The 23,863-nt window shown below is 38.0% G+C and overlaps 1 protein-coding gene across 2 annotated transcripts in view; it reads right to left on the bottom strand.

The window, feature by feature from the left end:
- Window positions 1-23,863, bottom strand: part of Bckdhb (branched chain keto acid dehydrogenase E1 subunit beta) — a 157,218-nt gene that overhangs the window by 36,287 nt on the left and 97,068 nt on the right. Inside the window, exon 9 of one of the 2 annotated variants that reach the window (XM_048353645.1) lies at window positions 8,165-8,251. The exons of the other annotated variant lie outside the window; for it this stretch is intronic. Within the exon in view, the coding sequence (XP_048209602.1) occupies window positions 8,165-8,251 (87 nt within the window). The remainder of the gene's footprint in view (window positions 1-8,164; window positions 8,252-23,863) is intronic. 2 annotated transcript variants of the gene reach the window in all.

Here is a 23,863-nt window from a genome sequence, read left to right on the forward strand (position 1 = left end):
AAAAAGGCAAAACAAACCAGACAGGTTCAGTTCTGTCGTCCAGGACGGACGGGGTCATGGGTAAACTGTCTGCTACCTAAAAGCTTGCTATACAAAAACCTAAATAAATGAATTATAATCTGACAAGTTAGAATGATGTTTCATAATTAATGTATAGAAAATCAATATCTGTTTAAACCCAATAAGAAAGTGGGGAATTTTGAGTCAATTATAATTTTCTTTGAGGGTACAACTAGACTTTGATCACAGCACTGAATCAAAATTACAGCTCTTTTGAGGCCAGTGGTGGTGGAACAACTAATAGTTTAATAAAATACCAGAATACTCCTGGGAACAGCTAATAGTTTAACAAAATACCAGAATAACAAAAGCTGAAGCGTGGTTTGTCTGTCCGCGGTGAGGTCAAGGGAGAGGAGTAAAGGAAGGACGAAAGGAGGGTGGAGGATGCAGTCATAGCATTCAACGCACACATGTGGAAATGGAACCAGGGCACCGGAGGGGAGGGGCGGGGAGAGATGGGGGAGGAGGACGGAAGGGGCCACACTGATCACTCACGAGTTGGATTGAAACTCCTTTGTGCAACCACTTAAAGATAATAAAAAAAATAAAATAAAAGGAAGGTACCAAGCCATACACATCACTGGAACGTTAAAAAAAAAAAAAAGGAATCTTTTCTCCTTCAGAGAACCTATTTGACTAGGTACTTTGTGGCACTTCGAGAGTGAATACATAAATACAAGCTTCTTCCTCAGGCTCACAGGAGAAGGAGGTTTTCTACTGGTGACTTGGAGATAAAGTGTCACAGACCTTCCTGCCCAGGCTGGCTTTGAACCACAATCCTCAAATATGAGCCTCCCGAGGAGCTAGAATTACAGGCGGGAGCTGCCAGCACCTCACTTCTCCGACAGCTTTAAATATCAATAATAACTGTGAACAATGGTTCTGCTTCTTATTACGTCCCATCTGTCAAGAACTTTGTAAGGTATTCATTTGTTTGTGCAGGTCCTGGGACTTGAACTCGGGGGACCTGGGAGTTCTCCCTGAACTTTTTGCTCAAGACTAGTGCTCCATACCACTTGAATAAGAGTCTCACAGGCTCTCCTGCACAGGCTAGCTTTGAACCATGACCCTCAGATCTCAAACTCCTGCGTAGCTAGGACGGCAAACGTGAGTCATCAGTACCCAGCTGTAAGGTATATTTTCAATAGAGTAAGTGGGAAATGTTGAAGTTTATCTCCACACCAGTTAGTGGTCCTTTGTCAAATCTATTTCCTCCACACACATAAAGATACGATGTTTAGTATACTGCTCCCTCCTTTTGGTCCTTAGTTTATGCTACTCTGCAACCGTACCAAAACCACTGTGACTCCTAGCTAGTGACCACCTCGTGTGCCCTTCCTTCGCCCTGGAATACCAACCCACCTTCACTCCAGCTTTGAAGCATTGACTTAGCTGTCACATCTGGTTTAGGTGACAGTCCTCTGAATATTGTATCCTATAATTATCAGCTTGTCAGTTTATTTCCTCTAATAGATTCCAAGTGTCTGAAACAAGGACTCCATTTCTTAGACCAAATGCCTTGAGGCAAGAATGAGTGCCGATTCAGGAAATGGCCAGTGTGATCATCATGCTGAGTCAAGAATGGACGAGAGAAACATTACTGGGAACACAGGCTCAGGCAACCCAAGCTCAACAAGGCGGACAAAAAGATAGCGCTGTAATGAGAGGCACACCGAGACGATCAAGCCGAAAACGAAACAATAAAGTGTGATGTGTGTTTAAAGGAAATAATGGATAATACTGTGTCAAGAAGTAAGAGGCAAAGACAAAGGTAAGAAGACAGTTACAAAGGTCCAGAAGCAAGGTGATGCCGGTGGCCCACACCTCTAGTCCTAGCTACTAGAGAGGCTGAGCTCTGCGATTGTGGCTCAAAGCCAGCCTGGACCACCTGTGAGACTTCACTCAAGTGATCCCAATCAACCAGCAAAAGCCTAGGACTGGAAGCATGGATCAAGGAGTAGACAAAGGAGCAAAAAAGCTAAGTAGAGTGAAGGACCTGAGCTCTAAATACAGTACAAGCACCAGGAACGAACAAACACAGACACACACAGACACACACAGACACACACAGACACACACACACACACACACACACACACACACACACACACACACTGAAGAAATAGCTGCAGAAAAACGAGTTCTTCTTGAGAAGTTGATTTTGATAAACTGACAAACACTAACATACTCCATTCCACCAATCACACGGCTTCCTGTTGAAATCCTTCCATACAACCATTTAGAGTATCAGTTTTGCCTCTCCAACAAAATTAGCAAGAGGTTGGAATTTTAGTCTGATGCTCAACAGTAGAGTCAAGAGCAGCCATGGGAAGGGCTGAGTGCCCTGGCGAGGCTAGGGGAAGACAGGGCTGGCGATGGCAACTTGGTCACGCTTATACTAGCAAGCAGAGAAACTGACAAGAGACAGACCAGCCCAGGGTATGAGGATGGCAGGGGTTGAACACAGCCATAAAACAACCCCATTCATGGAGCCTCCCCAGAGAGATTTAGACTTTAATTCCTATCTGTGGCCCAGAAAGCCGTTTATACAACAGTCAATAGAATTCAAGCCTAATTGAGTTTTTTAAAGGCTGGCCTGCATCTGAATATTCTCTGCTGAATTGCTTTTCTGATACTCTGGCTCCATCTTTTAGCAAAGACAAATACTTCTCCTATTGTTTTATTTGCTGTTGGAAAATGGTTTACATCATTGCTCAGATTTTTTTTTAAATGAAATGACCAAATTGTAATAAACTTCTCATCAAATTATTATTCCAGTGTTTTTTGTGCCGATTCTTAATTTATCAACATAGGTCATGTAAGTAAATAAACATGGCAAAAAAAAAAAAAAAGCCCTCAAGACTGTTCAGAATCTTTTTCTTTCCCCACGTTCAAACTGATGTATTTAACACTTCACATACTTTGTACTTTGAGAGGCTCTCATGGCTCATGCCTGTAATCCTAGCTTAGATGTCAGGAGGCTGAGATCTGAACACCGGGGTTCAAAGCCAGCCTGGGTAAGGCTGCAAATTATTGCAAATTAACCAGCAAAAGCCATAATGCAGTTGTGGCTCATATTGTAGAGTACAAAATGTGAGCTCAAAGGCAAAGGGACACTGCACAGTCCCCGATCTCAAGTTCCCAGTACTGACACACAGACAAACACATACACAAAACAAGCAAAGAAAAACAGTATTTTCAGAGACAACTATAAACAAAATCCCACTAACTAAGCCTTTCACACTTGACAGGGCGAGAAAAGCAAAATTCCTTTCCTTGGAAGTTATGGAACTTTCCTTTTCCACAAGGATTCATGTAGTCCCTATTTAAAAAAAAAATCAAACGATTGGAATCTGATTACCTTAAAATATCCATATCGGTACGCGCCATTTCGGAGTTTTTATTCTCAGAAAAGAGACCGCACAGAAAGGATAAAACAATGGTATGGAAAGTTACCATCCTCTCCAACTGGACTCTTTATTGCAAACTTATTGCTTCCATGTGTTTGAGAAAAAGGAAAAAAAAAAAAAAGAAAGAAAAGAAAAATCCCTCAAACCTTAAAGCCAACCACAATCCCTAAAATTTTTGGCACTTTTATTGAGCATTAACTCCAGAGAAATAAATAAATAAATCGTTTTTATGATCCCACAGTTATATCACACTGAAGACTTAACTTATGTAAATGTCCTACCCATTTAAGTAATAAGGATGGTAGGTTTCTAAAATGTTTGACGACACTATGCTATTTCAAGTTGCTAAAATACCACAGATCAGTTGGCATTGACATTTCATAATGCATATGTTGAAAATTGCATTCTAGAAAATCTATGAATCAATTTGGGGATATTTTAAATGGATGACATTGGAGATTTTTTTTTGAACAGTCAAAAAAAAGACATTTTCTTTGAAAATCTGTGGTTATGTAAAGCTGAGCAAGACAAGCATGACAAAAACTTATTTTATGTACTTTTCTGAAACAACAAAATCTTTGCTTAGCCTACCCATTGAAAAAGCCAATCGGTGAACTGCTGAGCCTGTTGTCTGCATCTTTCTACAAAATCATAATGCAAAATGTAGGATTCAAAGAAGTACTTCAAGTTTCAGTATGTGTCAAATGAAAGAAAAGAAGGGAAAAGTTCTCTCACCCCAAAGTGAGAACAGATGGGAATGTAAAAACCGATGGAAAGAGACAGTGAAGCTCTGGATGGCCGACCAAGAAATCGTTCCCAGAGGGGACCACACGGAGCAGACCTCAGCTGGTTCTGCAGCCCAGATCACTTCCACGTTAAACCCACCCAAAATGCAAAGCGGTGCCGGTTCAATGCTATTTTCTTTTATTTTGCAAGCGCCGATTTATCTGTATATAAACAGTAACTTTAGTTGGAATTACTAAGAAATATGTAAAATTGCATGTGTGGTAATCAATATAACTCAGTCAAGTCAGTTTTATGAAATTTGAATTACTACATGCTATGTTAATAATAAATGATGTTAAATAAAATAAATGACTATGAAAAACGAGCAACAGGCCTAAGGAGACTCAGGATATAGACAAGGAAGAACCATCTGCTGTAAATTAAAGAGCTATGTAAATAAATTATGACTATATTTTACATTCATTCTTTTCATATTTTATCTGCATAACTAAAAATAATATTTCAGTAGTAATTTCAAAAACATAGTAGTAACACTGTAAAATATGTTCCACTATTTGATATTTAATTCGGGGTAGCTTTGAACCAAAAGTTGCCAATTTTAAAAACTTAAAAGGATATTTATTGCCTCAACTACTAGCTTCTCTTCAATATTTTTAAACTTATAATTGGATTATAACTTAAAACTGGAGTAAAATGGAATATTTCAGATTTTCAGGGGTTCTCAGATTTTAATGTACCAAAATTCTGCAATTCTACTATTAATAATCATTCTTGTAAAATATTATGAATAATTTTGCACTGCAATCCATCAGATTAGCGAAAGCTATCAACATCTTCGACAAAATGGGTTCTGTGAACCACTTTTTTTTAAGTCATTCTCACAGAAAATTTAGACTTATTTGATACAACAATGAGAATAACTCAACTCTTTCACTGATAATACCCAGATTTATAAATCATTCTTATTTATAATTTCAAGCTTCTTTTCCTAGACAACAACAAAAAAATGTCCTTCATGTATTCTTTGCTGCCACCCCAGAAAGCTAGCTTTCAGTATCTTAATGCTCCTATATCTTTTTTTTTATTCTTACAACATCTAGACAACAAAAACGAAATAGAGAAGTATAAAAATGATTGCATTATCATATTCAAGTGGTTTCAGTTTAAACAACTCAGGCTCTTGGTAACTTGACACAAGTGTCATTACAAATACAGAAGTGAGGCCAAAGATCATGCTATATGCAGCCCACTGCATCTATGTGAATACGTGCACAAAGCTCATCTACTGAAAATAAAATCTACCTCTCAGTGGATAAGTAGGAAAAAAAGTGAAAAGTAGAATTTATTATTCAGCGTGCTCAAAATTATACACAAGCTTTTTACTGGAAAAGAAAAGAGGAATTCCAAGTGTCTGGCTTTCACTCTGTATCTCCCTTATCAGTAGATAAAAGGCATAAAAAATACAAACACTTTGGGATTTTTGTGCTCATTAAATTTTACTATAGTTCTTTTTTGCCCACTATGCAAATAAATGTGAACTAAGTAAACACCGCAAACCTTTTTCAAATTCATCTTCGCATTAATAAATCTAAATTCTAATTACCTGAAGTATTAAATGCAGATTCCTCCTACACATTTTATAGTATTGTGGTTCACTGGCTGAATAATTTTGCCATGGAGAACAACTTTATAATGAATCCAAACTTTCTATCTTCCTCTTGAGAGCAAGCGGACTTTGAATAAAGAATGCCTATGTATACGCTCAACGTTTGCTCGCTCCAGATTCCTGGACCAGTTCCAGTCTGTGTGACTCTGAGCAGGCTATGCAGAGCACTGTGGATCACAAATGCTCGTTAGTGAAAGGAATACAGTTGATTTAGATCACCATTCTCAGATGCCTGCAAATACCTGAAGGCATTCTTGAGTGTCGCAGAGTGTTTCAAGGCATCTTGTTTTGGTGTTTGGATGAATCTCTCTGACATCTTTCATCATCAACTGTGACAGAGTTGCAGGATCTGAATCTGATACATTTATGATGTTTGGTGTTGGCTGGTTATAATGACTGCGTTTAACTCTTAACACAATGTTTCTCAAAAAAAGGATTCTCTAATGTATGCTTGGGACACAAGGCAGGGCTTTCCATAAACATGAATGCACATATTATACAAAACCAAGATACTCTCGATGAGGTCATCTTCCCAAGTCTTTTCCAGTTTGAAATATAAGTCAGATTCTACTGCACCCTACCAATAATTTATGGGGGGAAAAAACAAATTTTAAAGCATACTTAGACGCACTTCTAATTCTACTTACGTTCTAATAGAAATCCTTTCACAATTAGAACAAATGAAACTTTTGCTAAAACAAAACGCCGCCCCTGGCTGAAATACAGCCAGGCTGTCAGTGTCTATGCTCAGCAACCACTGCAACTTCAAATGGTTCGTACACTACGTATTAACCAGGATTCAGAAAAGATCGTTTCTTCTCCTAGCTTTGCCACTGGCCAAGTATTCAAGTGACTCATTCTTTGAACTCTCGTTTCCTACAATTTTAGTACACTAATTATTCTACCAGATGAATAAAATATATAATAAATAGTTGGTACTCACCACATTTAAAAGATACTAATTGAATAAATAGGAAAACAAAATATCTAAAAAACTCCAGTGATTGCTTTCGCTGTCAATGATTATACGTAACATGAAAATAACAGCATAATTTTCAATTAAGTACAGTTATAGATTATTTTGATCTAGTTTTCTAACACTGTTTAAATTTGCTACATAATGATTTTAAAATGTAGGCAAGTTTGCCAATTAGTCCTTTAAAAATTTATAGGTTAAGGGGGGTATGAGGGACAAGGTAACAAACAGTACAAGAAATGTATCCAATGCCTAACGTATGAAACTGTAACCTCTCTGTACATCAGTTTGATAATAAAAATTTGAAAAAAAAAAGAAATTCCAAAAATAAAATAAAATTTTCCACTAAAAAAATTATAGGTTAAAAATATTTATTTTTGAAAGGTTAAAGATATTCCTACATGTCATAATTTTATTCTTCTGATTACATATTATAATTTTATATATCAAGTTATTAAGCCACATACTGAAAAGAATTCTCTACTTATACCTTAGCAATGAAAGCACCTGACACCAGTAAAGAGAAGTACCAGGTTTGCAAAGTGAGAAGATACTCTGAATTTAAAACACATGTCCTTTTCATGCAAAACACATTTTAATTTAAACGTTAGAGGAAAGAAACTTAAAATGATGTATGTTGCATTAGGCACTTCAGAATCAACCCATTTTACATCAGTTTAGGTTTATTTTTAAGTTTGTTAAAAGAAAATAATCAGGTTAAAATTTAAAGGGGAATAAAAGTTTTAAGGGGAAAAAAGCCTACAAAAAGAAGTACACAGGAATGTTTCTTGATATGCAGTATCTTGAGAACAATTTTTTAAAGTTTTAAGTCCTTTCTACAGCATTGCCAATAATATTATAAATTTTCTTCAGTAAATTAAAGAATTATTTTTAATTACTTATTGAAATTAAATTACTGACTTTTGATAAAATTAATTTTTAGAAGGTAATAGCTATAAAAATCTAACATCAATTTCATAATCAGTGCAACTTCATAACAACCTTCACGGGTTTTTACAGAAAATGATTAGGTTGAAACCTAAGAATGTTTTCTTTCCCTGTTAACCGAGCAAATTCAACTGAAGTTATTCATTTAGTAAACTCATTTCAAACTTTCTCCTTTCCGTAAGGGATTTTTTCTACTCGTATTAAGATTTCTTTTCTAGAAGATAGAGTTACATGATTGACTGAAGGACAGTGTGGTCCAAATGGAACGCGTGCATTTGCGCAGCACGCACGAATGCACGGCCGTCAGTCACTCTTTCCTCTGGAACAGGCAGGACAGTCTCACCGTGGTCGCCCTACCTGGACAGTGGAGCTGATCTCGGAGGCAAAGCCGCCCGTCAGAGGAGCCTCATGACTGATCAGGAGTCGGCCCGTTTTCACCACAGACTGAAAAAGAAAAAGACACTCCGCTATTGAAGGGAATGTGCATCTCAAGCATACGATGACAACTTTCATTCAGTAATAAAAAGAAATTATTTAAATTCAATGAATCACACAAAAACCATTGTGCTGATGCTTAATAAACTCACAACTCCCTCTCAGCCAGCATTTTTCTGAGTTTAAATCTGTGTGAAAAAAATGTTCAATGTAGTTTATAATCCCAGTACAAAAGGAAAATGAGATTTATAATTCTATGTAGCAGGTAATTAAGTATACACCTATTTTAGGATGGGGGGGTTATGAATGAAATTACTGTTTCATTATTTCCTATCTCATTATCAATTTTTTTCTTCATATTATTACTATAGGAGTGAAAGTACTTTTTCAGTTGGGGACAATTTTACATATAGATAGCAAAGGTTTTTGGAAATGGAATTTGTGGGAAAGCCATGGAAACCCCATAACAAAGGGAAAAGATCAAGCTGACTGACACTCAATAGAAGCATCCTAAGAAAAGTAAGCTAAGGCCAGGGAATCAGAAGGGGCTGACTCTATTCCAGGAGAGCAAAAATCTGCTAAGTGACCACAGCTCTATTTTAATGAAGAAACCATCACAAAGGGATATATTCACATTGCTAAGTACAATAATAAATCCAAAAGCACACCTATGATATCACAGAGAATGCCAGCTGTGTTGAGAGGAAGAACGATTAAGATCAACAGCAAGTTGCAGCTTATAATATATTGTGCAGCATTACCACAGGGAAATGACCACTTCTTCCCTAAGTGTGTAACAATGTATGATCATCTCTCTTAGCGTCTACATTACTATTTTATGAATATAAAATTAATCTTCCAAGGAAAGATGTAGTCCATCTTAAGCAGTTATACTTCAGAATGTAAAAGGTATGGTAGCTGTTTGAGCCAGCAGATGTTAAACCCAAGATATGGCCAGAAGCCATAACAAAAATAAGTTACTACATTTACCAAGAAAATAGTGATGGAAGAACATAAAGTTTTATGAGCACCTTAATGAATTCCATCATACCTCCAGTGAAACATTACTATAGGCATTTTATTTTCTATGACTGTTCATACATTGTGCCGTTTCCATCGGTTAAACTTCAATGTATTTAGAAATATAAATAACCAAAATGTTACACAATCAACAAGAGACACATATGTTTTTAGTGTTCTCTAAAAAACATTCTTTTAGCCAAGTGCCTGGGGACCATGCTTGTGATCCTAGCTATTCAGGAGGCTGAGATCTGAGGATCATGGTGAAAACAGAAAAATCCACAAGACTCTCACCTCCAATTTAACAGCAAAAAGCTGAGAGTGGGGGCTGGGGATATAGCCTAGTGGCAAGAGTGCCTGCCTCGGATACACGAGGCCCTAGGTTCGATTCCCCAGCACCACATATACAGAAAACGGCCAGAAGCGGCGCTGTGGCTCAAGTGGAGTGCTAGCCTTGAGCGGGAATAAGCCAGGGACAGTGCTCAGGCCCTGAGTCCAAGGCCCAGGACTGGCCAAAAAAAAAAAAAAAAAGCTGAGAGTGGAGGTGTAGTTCAAATGGTAGAGTGCCATCCTTGAGCAAAATAGCTAAGGGAGAAAGCAACAGCCCTGAGTTCAAGCACCCCCTCCCCCCAAAAGTTCTTCCTTTAAGGTTAGGCAACTTAAATAATCGGAACTTTCTTATTTTTTTTCTTTTGCTTCTATTTTTTTTCTTATTTATTATCAAAGTGATGTACACAGAGGTTACAGTTTCATACATTAGGCACTGTATACATTCTTGTACTGTTTGTTACCTCCTCCCTCATTCCCCCATCCCCCCTCCCCCTTTCCCTCTCCCCCCATGAAGTTGTTCAGTTGGTATACACCAAACAGTTTTGCAAGTATTGCAAGTTTGTCTTTTTATCCTGTGTCTCTCGCTTTTGATATTCCCTTTCACTTCCCTAGTTCTAATACCAGAATATACACTTTACAACGTACTCAGATGAGATACAGTGATAGTGCGGGTACAACCACAGGAAGGGGATACAAGAGGATCATCAACAATAGAAGCTACGGTTTCACATGGCATGTTGAAAGTAATTACAACAGTGATATATCACTCGTTTGCATAACATGGAGTTCAGAACTTTCTTAACGTTCTTAACCCCAGAGCTCTGCCAAGGCGGAAGTGCTGAAGAGGAACTGGACCCCACACCTCAGCCAGATGGTGCAGATAAAAATAAGAAACTTGCCTCAAAATGTTGCTGTTATGCTAAAACTCTACCCTAGCGGTTAGCCCTATGGAATGAACTGAGAACAGCAAATGTGATGTCCCAGGACAAAAGCTCCCCCCCACCCCACCCCCGCCTCGCTCTGGGGTTCCAGCAATACGACATGTAAGAGGAAGAGATCCGCAGGCCCTCTGCAGCGAGCAGGGCAGAGCTACACAGACAAATGCACTTCAAGACCGTGGAGTATCATGCAGACATAAAAAAGGTCGAGAATATGATTCCTGAGTCCACTGCTAAAATCAGCTGCAAGACAATGCAGCATCAGTGTGTGTGTGTGAGTGTGTGTGTGTGTGTGTGTGTGTGTGTGTGGTGGGGGAGGAGGGGACGACACCACAGCAGTAGGCAAACATATGCAAACTCATTCCAAACTATTAATCACTGTTTCTCCTGCAGAAACTGAAGGAAATCTGCAGAGGGTCTTTTGCCTCTATATAATTTTAGATTATTAGAAGTATTTAAACTGACATGTTGAATTAAAAACCCTTTAAATAACTACTTAATGATAACTTTTTAAATAAATTACTCCTTAAATAAGATTGGAAGTACAGGCGTCCTTGTCGTATCTGGGTTCCTCTTGCTCAGGGTAGATGCCTACAAGTGGTATGGCTGGGTCATAGGGTAGGTCTAGGTTTAGTTTATTTGAGGACCCTCCAGACTGCTTTCCAGACTGTACTAGTTTACATTCCCCCAGCAGTGCAGTAGGGTTCCTCTTTCTCCACATCCCTGCCAACATTTGTTGTTGTCTGAATTTAGAATATAGGCCATTTTGACTGGGGCAAGGTGGTATCTTATAGTTGTTCTTTGTTTACATTCCCTTTACCAGGGATGGCAAACATTTCCTCATGTATTTCTTGCCTTCACTTCCATGTTCATTGCTGCATTGTTCACAATAGCCAAGATATGGAAACAGCCCAGATGCCCCACTACAGATGAATGGATCAAAAAAAAAAATGTAGTACCTATATACAATGGAACTTTACACAACCATTAGAAATGATAAAATAATGGCATTTGCTGGGAAGTGGATGGAACTAGAACAAATCATGGTGAAGGAGATAAGCCAAGACCAGAGAGACAAACAGTGCAAGGTCCCCCTGATATGTGGGTGTTAAATGTAAAACTCAACAATATAAAACAAATTAAACAGGACTCAAGACACCAATACACAGTGAGGCCAAAAGAGGAAAGTCTTGGGAGAAAAGCACCAAATAGTAAGACTCAAGCACCTCTTCATATGTACATAAAATAATATACAGACTTAGAAGAACCCCAAAGATGAGGAAACAAAAGACCTCTTCTGAAATTGCCTCATTATTTTTAGATGACCCTATATTCTTTACCTCATATATGGTGTATACGTGTGCACATCTGAGGGAATCTGGGAAGAGGGCACAGAATGAGTGGAACGAGGGTGAAAAATACAGCACTGGGGCCCATCAGCAATATTAGACATCGATGAAAGTGAACTAAGCCACTCAAGGGCAGTAATGGGAGGGGATGAATGAGAAAGAGGGAACAGATGATTCTCAACGAAAGGAAGGAAATGTAAATATCACCCAATCTGGAAGAAATGGTTTTATTATTGAAGTTCATAGAGTTCCTAAGCTTTGCAGATTAGAATGATGACTTTCCTCATTGTGAAGGTTAAAATGTGTACTGTGAAATATATGTAGTTACTTTTTAAAAAAAAGATTATTGGAAGTATCCTTGTTAAGTTTACAACAGGTAAAAATAAATGAAAAATCCTTGGATTAATACTGCAAGTAACAAATATGTTATATTGCAACTGTAATCTAAAAAAAAAAGCAATCTATCTATCTATATCTATCTATAGATAGATACAGATACAGATATAGATATCGATATACACCGAGAGAGAGAAAGATATAGATACCGATACAGATACATAAAAAGAGATCTCCGCCTCCTGAGTAGCTGGAATTACAGGTGTGAGCCACCAGCACCCAGCTCAGAATGATATTTTTAATAATTTAAGACTAACTTGAGAAACAAAAGCTTAAGTGTCGCAGACTCCAATAGAAGCAGGCACACTAAAATTATGGAGTCCAGTCTGCCCTTGCCACTCTCTCTGGGATCTGCCAGGACCATACCCAGCTTCCCATGGACGCCGCAAGCTAGTAGACCTGAGAAAAAAGGAACTAACGGTATCAAAGAAAGTCAAGTTCTTCAACACTTGTCTGTGCCATACTTAAAATTTCAGTTCTCAAGGAGGAATTATACTGACAGACACAGAAGGAATTTCTAAAGCACCAGGAGCTAGTAGGGAGATAAAATGGCAAGTAATCGCAGTGGATGTGTGGAAATTGACACTTAGCACAGCAAGTAAGAGAGAGTGTGGAAGAGGAGAGGAGTCCGGGTAATGACCGGCACCGGGAGCAGCATGCATACTCTCAGCGGAGGATTTCAACTTGGAAAGCACTTACGTTTCATTTTTGATTCTTAACAATAATCTCTTATTTCCAAAAAGCATGAAAATGCATAAGATAACACAGATGTTTTGATCACACTCTCAAAGAATTTTCATATATTCAACTGTCTCTAAGTACAGCTCAACACTTTTGAAATATAAAATAGAAATTCTATTTGTTATGTGGTTTTTAATTTACTAAAACTCCTAAAGATTGCTTTTATACCAGTTTAGAAATTAATACCTATTAATACTGTGATGAGTTCATTAAAATTTATAAAACTGAAGAGGACTTTACACTTTCTATTATTTGTATTTCAATTTAAGATCATGAATAAATATATAAATTATATTATAAACATCACAATATAAGTCATATTGTGTTACATATATAATATTCATATTATAAATATTACAAATACAATATAATATATTTTACACTAATGCCTGCACTGGGGCTTGAACTCAGTCAGGGCTTAGGCACTGTTCTTAACTCTTGCTCAAAGCTCATGCTTCATCACTTGAGCCACAACTCCACATATAGCTTTTTGCTGGCTAACTGGCATTGAGAGCCTCAAGAACTTTTCTACCCAGCCTGGCTTTGAACCACAATTCCCAGACCTCAGTCTCCTGAGTAGCTAGGATTATAGGTATGAGCCACCAGCACCTGACTAAAATAGAGATGGTCAACTCTGACAGGCTTTTAAGGTTCCTAGGCAAAATAACATACTACTATCAGGAAATCTCTCTAACCAATTTTAACATTTGGATGAAATTTAATAAATGTTAATACGATGTTTTTCAATAGGCAGGGCCATCAACCTTTTGAAAATAAACAACTGCAGATATAAATACTCATCATACTCTAAAAGTTATTTTGTTGGAAGAAAATATTTTTAAGTTGTCAAGTTTCATTCTGAGATAAATGTATTTCTCCACTTGAAAAATATTTTTAAGAGTTTAAAGAATTTTCAATCTGACGCTGAACCAATCAAAGCCAGGAAAGATCACATAAGGCCGGATTTTCCAAGGTCTCTTCTCTTCCAGCTTCTGCTTCTGGCTTCTTTCTGGGCCCTAGCACACGAAGCACCGAGGATCTGGAGTCCGAGGTGACAGAGGGCCCCAGGGACAGTTCAGCCAATTAAAGAATAGCTGCGAAGAACTGTTCTGTGTGTCACCTACCCCAAATCAGAAAAACAAAACAAAACTTTGCTCCTCTCAAGGGTTTAAAAGTTCTGTCAAGAAAACTTTCAAAACAGCCCCAAATGGCTACTTTTCACACTTCCAAAACATTCTTTCCCGAGCACATCAGTGAAATCCCAACAGCAAGCACACCGCGTCGCAAGCAACACCAGGACTAGTGTGGCAGGAGGATGCTCACCCGCTCCACGTTTGGCGACTCGTTCTCTGACTTTGCCCGCTGCCCACCCTCTGCACAGACATCTTGGTGTCTGAGATACCTGAAAGCCGACTTTTCAGAACACCTAGTACGATGCTCTGAGAGTGACAGATAGTGCAGAAACACCAACAGATACAAATCCATTATCACAAGTCCATGGCATCCTTTTTATTTCTTTACATTATTATAAAATGCATGTTTTAGGATATGGAAATACATTTCAACACATCCTGGAAGAATTTCGAATAATACTTCAGAATAATTCAGTTATGATAGAAGACTTAAAGTGGGTACTTTAGTGTAGCTTTTCTTTTTTAATTTGAATCGATCCTTAACGGACACACAGACATCAAAGGTGTACCTACCTGTGGGCCCCTGGGACCTTTCACCCTGCGAGCACGGAGGGAGCTCTAACAAGAAGCCACCTGGGGGAATGCAGGGCTGGTGAGTTACACACTCTGTGCAACTGATTGCACAGACTTTGGCTACCCAAACGTCGAACATATGTTTTAGTGAATGTAGCCTTTAAAGGTTTTAACACAAGCCAACCAGGAAAACTATTAAGCTGTCATTCTAGGGGGAAAATGATACAGACAGGGAGACCATTTAGCCTGCGTGCGCCTGGTAGGGCATTCAGAAAGCAATATATGTAACATTTCTTACAATCTAGAGCATAGTTTTCTCCCTTCAGATAAATGAATCTTACCAACAAAGTTTGGCAACTATTTGACTGCTGAGAAGATATGGTAAGATAGGCCATTAATAGCACTGTTAACATCAGCTATCTAAATAAAAAGCTAATGAAAAGCGAATAAAACATCAAAGCTGCCCTTTACCAGCCACTCAACTATATTAAACATATACAACTAATGGTAAAATCATAACAGACATTTCATTAATTCATGGAATATATTTAATCTATAATTATGCAATCTAAAATCATTAAGGCCATGGTATCAATCAACTTCAAGTATCAATGAAAATAGATTAGGAAAGTATTTTAAAATATTTTCATGTTTGGTTTGGCCAAATACCTTTGGCAAGTTAGCCAGAAAACCCTCATAATTATTCCCAGGCTGACAAATGCACTAATCCGTGGCTAATAACTGTTATGAATGGGCAAGACTCCACATCTGACTGGCAAATGGCTGATGTTCCACGGGAGAGATACCAAGGTTGCAAGAAAAAGAGCAGTCCACAGCTCCAGAGAAAGTTCTGAACAGTCTGATTTGGCAAGGATATTGGCGATAGGGTTACAAATATTTTAATATCGTAGGGGAGTGGCGTAAATGGAGAAAAGCTAAATCCTCAGGGCTTTATCACCCACATGGAAAAAGTAGCTAAAGGAGCAAGCAGAGCACAATGAGAACCAAATCAACTCGAGAAGAAAAATAAGCAAATAACACTGGCCCAAAAGGAAATGTTAGTTAAATTTTCAGATCTCTTCACTGATTTCCTCTTTCCTCCATTATTTATATGATCATAGTTGAAATACTCAAGAAGCTAAGAAAATCCACTAGACAAGATTAGAAGTAGATATCTTTTGAAAGCTACTTCAAAATATTCTAGTTAGCAGGGCTCCAGTGGCTTATGCCTGTTCTCCTCGCTATTCAGGAGGCTAACAAGTCAAAGGATCGCAGTTCAAAGTCAGCGAGATTCTTATCTCCAATTAACCACCAAAAAAAGGCCAGAAGTGGAGCTGTGGCTCAAGTGGCAGAATGCTAGCCTTGAGCACAAAGAAGCCAGGGACACTGTTCAGGCCCTGAGTTCAAGCCCCAGGACTGGCAAAAAAAAAGAACAACACAAAACTCATTACCAAATACTCTGCCCCTAATAAAATATATGATGTATAATTATGCTTGTGGTGCTTACTGAATGTTGTTTACATTGTTTATATTGACTCAGTAAGAGTACACAAGTACACAGTGATTTCCATAAACTGCTCTCAAGCCACCAAGAGTCTGGTGTCTTCCATCTCTTATGAAAGGGCAATAATGCTTTCAAGAACGTCGAGAGTGCAGCCCTAAAAGTTAAGTAATTACAGTACTGCTTCTCACAGAGATCTAGCCTGGCCTAATTAGTCTCAAACAGTTTTTCTACTCCATATTGGCCTTACAATAAAGTGTGAGCAGTATAAATCGTGTTTTTGTTTTTATGTACCTTTTTTTCAAATGCAGTATTGTAACAAATACAGAAAGGCAAGGATGAGTGTGAACATGAGTTTCCTTTTTATTCATGAAAGGTCAACATGTTTATAAATAAAAGCATCATACTGAAGTTGTAGGCATTATTAAACATATGAATAAATGGTACAGAAATGTGGCTTCAAAGTTTCTGGTTGATGATGTATATTTGTCTTGTTAGTTTAGCCACCATGCAAAGTATCTCCACCTCTAGCTAGACAACTTTTTTCCCTATCAAAATTGCTTTATAACTACTGAGATAGCAATTTCTCAAGCTTTCTTTTTAAATCTTTATTCTCATTTCTTTCCTATCATCTTAGAGGGAAGGGCAATAATTAAGAGTAAAGAATGCCAACTAAGGAAGTTTTAGTCCAATTCATAGAAACCAGAAAAGCCCTTTCATCATCACCTTATTTTAGCATATACGTAATTTCTCAATCAACTTTGAATGTTGTATAAATGCTCAAGGTCATCAGTTCACATTAAAAACAAAGTCTTTGGGGTTGGGGATATGGCCTAGTGGCAAGAGTGCTTGCCTTGTATACATGAGGCCCTGGGTTCGATTCCCCAGCACCACATACACAGAAAACGGCCAGAAGTGGCGCTGTGGCTCAAGTGGCAGAGTGCTAGCCTTGAGCAAGAAGAAGCCAGGGACAGTGCTCAGGCCCTGAGTCCAAGGCCCAGGACTGGCAAAAAAAAAAAAAAAAAAAACAAAGTCTTTAGTCACTCACATGAGCTAATACTTGGGGGGATGGAAGATGAGTTAACTCGGGTCTCTGAAGGGTGGTAATGTGAGTTCCCACAATGCCCCAAGGCAAAGCATGCACAGAAGAGAAACTTAGCGATTGTTTACTTAAGTAATCATAAAGCACAAGGAAAGACAGAATGCTGATATTTGTAAAATCAAGGCAATTTGTTAAAAAAAAAAATCAACACATTTGTTCCTTTCTAAAAATAACCCTGAAAAAAACCTGAATTTTTCTCTCTCCTGAAACAAACAGGAATTACGAATATCTTCTCATACTTCATACGTCTCCACTTGGCAAAGCTGGGCTCAAGTGTTGACAAAGGGGGAAATAGTAAGAGTGCTAACGGGTAGAAACTGACATCATTCCTCGCATCCCAGGCTTCATGTGAATAAAAAGTGACCCTCGCCCAAACCAAGGTCGTCAGCCAGCTACTTCGGACACCGCTGTTTTAAGCACGTATCAAGGGTACAATTTTCCAGAAAGCCAGCTGGTTCCCTACCAAGGTAATACTTCTCTAAGGAAGGATCAAAAGCATAAACACTGCTACACTCCTGTATCACCATGGATAAATGCTTTGATTTCCTAAAACCCAGTCCAATGCTATTGGAGTAAATGGATTTTTAGTCAATTACGAAACAAAAATCATGTGTAGTTCGTAATACATGGGCAAGGCTAAAAATCTTTTGAGTTCTCTTTTTGGATGTGACTCAAAAAGGGCTGCAGTAAAACTCATAGAATGTTTCAGCAAAAAAAATTTACACATTGAGTATATAGCCAAGGTGGCAGATAGATAAATTATACTAATTTCATACTTTTATTATAACTAAGATCATGGAGAAAGTTATGTATATGACAAGCGGATACAGGAAAAGTCTTTTAGTAGAAATGGTAATATTTGTCCATGACACATTCATTGGTTTTTTTTTGTGTGTACATAAAAGAAAGAAGGACACAGAGAAAGAAATCTCAGTCAAAAAGTGTAGTGCTAGTTAGGTGCTTTTCAGAAGCTTATACTTCAGGAGATCGGAAGACCTGAGGATCACAGCTCAAAACCAATTCAGACAAATCCAACAGACTCTCATCTCCAATTAACCAGCAAAAAGCCAGAATTAGAGGTATGATTCAATGTATGGGCAAAAAAGCTAAGCAAGAGCTTGAAGTCCTAAGTTCAAGTAGCAGTACACACACACACACACACACACACACACACACACATACACACGCGCGTGCGTGCACAAACTGTACTGTCAAATTTATCACTGCTTTGATAAATGGCAAAAAAAAAAAAGTCAATACATATCCTAACAAGTTAAGGAAAGGAGAAAAGAGGTGGGTTGGGGGGAATGGGTTAGAATGTTGAAAGGGGTGACATTGGTCAAAAGCACTGTATTCATAAACTGTTTTGTTGAATGGCAATTCCTTTGTATAACTATTTAAAGATAATAAAAATAGTAAAAAATAAAATAAAATAAAAACCTAACTCATTACTACTGGAATTAGAAGCTATCACAATAATAGTTTTTCAAACTATTATTCAACACTTAAAACAATTTATATGTAGATTTAAATGATTCATTTGTGATTGATTTATAATTCTGCAACATGTTATAGTTTAGTTCTTATTGACTTACTTTATTATAAGAAGCTGGTCATTTTGTTGTATCACATATGAATAAAATTATTATGAATAAAATTATTCACTGCTCATGGATGAAAATGGTTTATCACTCTAATACTTTCCTTATAGTTTCTAACTTTCATAATAGATCATATAATTATTTAAAATAATTTTAGAAAGAAGAATGAAGTGAAACCTCACCCATTAAAGTCACAAAACGATTAAAATTCTGGCATGGGTCAAGTAAAATCTTTTTATGTTGCTACAGGCAACATAAACTGGCATAAATTTTGAAAAATATTGTGGGAATATACTTATCAAAAGCTACTAAATGTGCTGTGCCTCTTGTCACATAAAATAATATTTATCTAAATGAATTCCAGGAAATGAGGGGTTTTGATTTGGTTCCCCCCCCTTCCTTATCTGTCTCTGGGAGGGTAAAGCAGGAGCAAGAAACGGAGGAACAAAAAGCAAACAAATGCAACAGTGATACTCAGTAGATAAGTTAAAAAATGAGGTATAAAACTTGTGGGCATGGATGGGAGGGAAAAACTGGGAGAGAGCAAAGGAAGGGGTGACACTGTTCGCAAAGAAATGTACTCCTTACCTGACTTATGAAACGGTAACCCCTCTGTACCTCACTTTAATAATAATAATTTTTAAAAAGAAATGTATTCATTACCTTACTTATGAAATAGTAATCCCTCGGAACATTACCTTTGTAATATGCTTTTGAAAAAAAAGAGCTACTAAATGATCAAATCCCTGGAAAAAAAAAAAGGAACTTCTAATCTGAGCCACATTACTCTCAGGAAAGAATCCAAAAGATATAACGGACAGGGTTACTAGCTCAAAACAGTCATGTGCTGGCATCTGTATGTGTCACCTGGGCCAAAAACAAGTTCAAAAACACTTAACAAACTTGTCTTCAGAGCCAGGGCCACACACTAAAAACCCAAATACTGCATCTGGACATGAGCAATTCCCTTTTTTTTAGTTTTTTTCTTTTTATTTTCTTTAAGCAGTTGTACAAAAGGGTTGGCACTGAACAAAAACAGTTTATGAATACAATGTATCTTGATCAATGTCACTCCTTTCAACATTCTCACCCATCCCTCCCTCACTCTCGATTTTGTAGGATATACACTGGATTACTGATGGCATTCTCCCTCTCTTTTCCTCTTCATTTATCTACCCTTTCCCCCTTGACCTCACCTTACCCTTTCCTGGTGTTTTATTTTGCTGAACTGACTTTCTAAAGAATTACACTACTTGCATTCTCCCTTGAATCTACTATATTTCTGCTAATACATTATTTTGCATACCTTCCAATGTATTCTTTTTTAAGTTTTTAAGCTACATCTAGCTTCCACATATATGGGAAAGCATGCATCCTTTGTGTCTCTGGGCCTGACTTACTTCACTTAGTATATTTTTTCCAGGTCTTTGCATTTCTTTACAAATGGTACACTATAATTCTTTCTAATGGATGAGTAAAATTCCATTGTGTATATACACGATACTTCCCTTGATCCATTTTGTTTTAATGCTGGCACTGGGGCTTGAACTCAGGGACTCCTTCTCTCTCTTGGCTTTGGCTCAAAGCTGGTATCTCTACCACTGGGGCCACACTTCCACTTCTGCCTATCTGCTGAGTATCTGGAGACATGAGTCCCATGGACTTTTGTCCTCAAAACTCAGTTGGGTTTCAGTAGCTCAGCCCTTTAATCCTAGCTACTCAGAAGGGCTGAAATCCAGAAGATTGAGGTTCTAAATCATCCAGAACAGAAAGCCGATGAGACTCCATCTCCAACTAATGAGTAAAAAGCCAAGCTAGGTGAGACCCAAGTAGTGGAGTACAGAGCCATTCCAACACAAACCCCAAAATTGGATCCAAAAAAAGAAAAACAAACATTAATATACTAAAATCATGCTTTCAGTACTTAAACAGGCACAAAATAAAGATATAAACTCTTTGTGCAAGAAGCTCATATAGATCCACAAACCCAAGAAATCTCAAGGCATATACCCAGAAAAGTTCATAATGACTATTAGATACCAGTGGCTCATACTTGTAATCCCAGCTACTCAGAAGGCATAAATCTGAGAACTGACCTTCCAATCCAGCCTGGGCAAGAAAGACCATGAGAATCTTATTTCTAATTGACCACAAAAAAAGCCAAAAGTGGAGCTATGACTCAAGCGGTAGAGCACCAGGCATGAGTGAAAAAGACAGGCAAGAGCAGGAGGGAGAGTTTAAGATCTAGTACCAACCCCCCCCACCACACACACACACACTGTTAGTGATTCTATTGATTTAAATCACTACCTTAGTCTTAGATTTTGAGAACATGGCAAAGTGAGGAGCTAAAAGAGACATTTTATACTGTGTGAATTATGGAGTTTTAGTATATATAATACATAGATGTATATATAAAATAACATATGTACATACTGTATTAAGCATAATCCTGATATTTTATATGTTAAAAGAGAAAGGTCAGCAAGAACCTGGACAAATAAAGACCTAATAAAGCTGGCAGATTGTGGCCTCAGCCGTGCTGGGCCTCCTCCACGCCTAGCTGCCCAGAGGCTAGGAGACAACCCCCGCCCCCGAGGTCACCTTCCAGCTGCCATGACCTTACAGATAGAAATACATGCAAATAAATACATGGGAACATGCAAATAAAGCAAAGCATAATTAGAGGCATAATGGCATCTCCTCTAACGAGAGCTTGGAAGAAGTTTGGGAGGGAACTGGAGTTATTACTTGAGGTGTCTGTACGTTAGCTTGAACTTCAGTGACAGGTCTCCATGAGGGCCACTAACTTTGTTTTTCCTCTAACTCAGATCAAAACACATCATGGATAAACACCCACACTGGCTTCTCACTGTTCATACTCCTCACCAGAAATCTGCTTAAGAAATAACCACCAACTCAGAAACCAAGAGCCACGCTGTCCTGGTGTTTGGTGAGGCTTTGCCCCTGCTGGCTCCCCAGGCCCTACTCTTGAGGCTCAAAGTTTCAGACACATCCTTTCCTACTGCACAACATTTTATTGAGCAGCACTACAAGTTAGTGTTGAACAGATAACTGACATAGCTGACTTTCTGTTTTGTTTTTAAGGAAAAATAAAGTTTCGCTGTAGGCTTTCTCTGGTGCCTTCTAAAATCATTGCTATGTCTTGTGTTTGTAAGTAGAGTCGTGCTGATTTTCTGCAGGTTACACCAATCAAGACCTCAAGTGCCTAAAAATGTGAATCCTTGGGCAGGTGAGGGGGCTCTTCCCCTTAGGCACTTGTCCTATGAGAAGGTGACCAGGAGCTGGGGAAAACAGGACTGTTGCCAGTCTCTGAATACTTCTGGACTTTTAGGGGAAACAGTTCCTCTTATAAGATACTGTGTTTTCAAGCGTGAAAGAAGAAAATTATCTATGGAAAAACATATAGTTTCATATGTATAATGTCTGTATATAACTATAAACTGTATGTGTATGCATTTGTATATATGTATGTATAGTGTATGTACCTATCTATATGGAGTGTCTATGTCTGCCTGTGTGTCTGTCTGTGTTTATAGAGGCAACAGATAGTAAAGACAAGAGAAATTAAGACAGTGAAATCTAAAGCAGTTGAACACCGGTGGCTCAGGTCTGTAATCTTAGCTATTCAGGAGGCTAGGTTCTGAGGCTTGGGGTTTGACTCCTACTTGCACAGAAAAGTTGTAAGGTTCTCCAATTCATCCCCAATTAACCAGCAAAAGGCAAGAAGTGAAGGTGTGATTCAAGCAGCACAGTGCCATCGGTGCATGAAATAAGACAAGCAAGGGTAAAGGCCCTGAGTTCAAGCCCCAGAGCCAATGTAATACAACTTAAAATACAAAACAACAACAACAACAAAAAAAGAAAAAACAGAAGCCATCAATCAGCTGGTATGGGTATTTATCCACTTATCTACAGTGGTCCTGAGTCTCAATACATGAAGTCATTTATTAAAGGGTTAAACATTGCCATTCCCCCACCCCCTTTATAAAGTGATCTCATGTCACTAATGTAAAAAACAAGTATAACTACAGGAAATTATTCTTAACAATGTAGATATTCGTATGTGTAAACAACCATAGAAACTATGAAACTGCATCAGGAAACTCCTGGATTCTGAAGCCAAACCATCCAACAATAAATACATAAATTTGAAAACATCCTTTCCTGTTACCCAGTAATTGTCTAATTAGAAACCTCTGTTTTGAACTACAATGCTATTTTTAAATATTATGTCCTACAATACAACTACATTTATTATGGCTAAATATTATCAAGCATGATGGTTTCTGAAAAGCTAACTGGTAGGAGGTGTTAACTCTACTATAGTTAGTTCAGAAAGTACACGTAAACTCAATACAAGAAATTACCAGACCTTACCAGCACCAGAAAGTACCATGCAACTGAAGCAAGGGACATGAGACTATTTTCTTTACAAAAAAAAATGTAGCCTATAAAAACACCCTTAAAAAATTGGTGATTGTTGTGACCTTAAATCAAAATGTCCTTAGATAAACAATTTGTGTGTGACATTTAAAGAAAGTTAAATAACATGAGATGGTTTTACTGACTTTGAGTTTCACAGATTTAAACTTACTACTTGCTACCAGATGCAAAGGGGATTGAGCAGTTTCCCCCTCAAAAGCAAGTGTATAACAGAGCCTCCTGCCTTTGGGAGTAAAACAAACAAAGGGCCAAACATCAAGGTGTAAGTCACTTCCTGATGACAGTCAGAAAACCAGAAGCCAGTAGTCAGATGTTCCACTGGCTTCTATGTCAGCAGCTGTCCATATAAACAATTTCAGTAAGCAGTAATATAGTTGACATTTTTATGCCCTTTGCATTTCCTCTAATAAGAGTAATGATGCCAGTGTCTCGTGCTTATCCTATGTACTCAGGAGACTGAGATCTGAGTA

The sequence above is a fragment of the Perognathus longimembris genome, chromosome 9 (genome assembly GCF_023159225.1).
Source record: "Perognathus longimembris pacificus isolate PPM17 chromosome 9, ASM2315922v1, whole genome shotgun sequence".
Classification (NCBI taxonomy): Eukaryota; Metazoa; Chordata; class Mammalia; order Rodentia; family Heteromyidae; genus Perognathus; species Perognathus longimembris.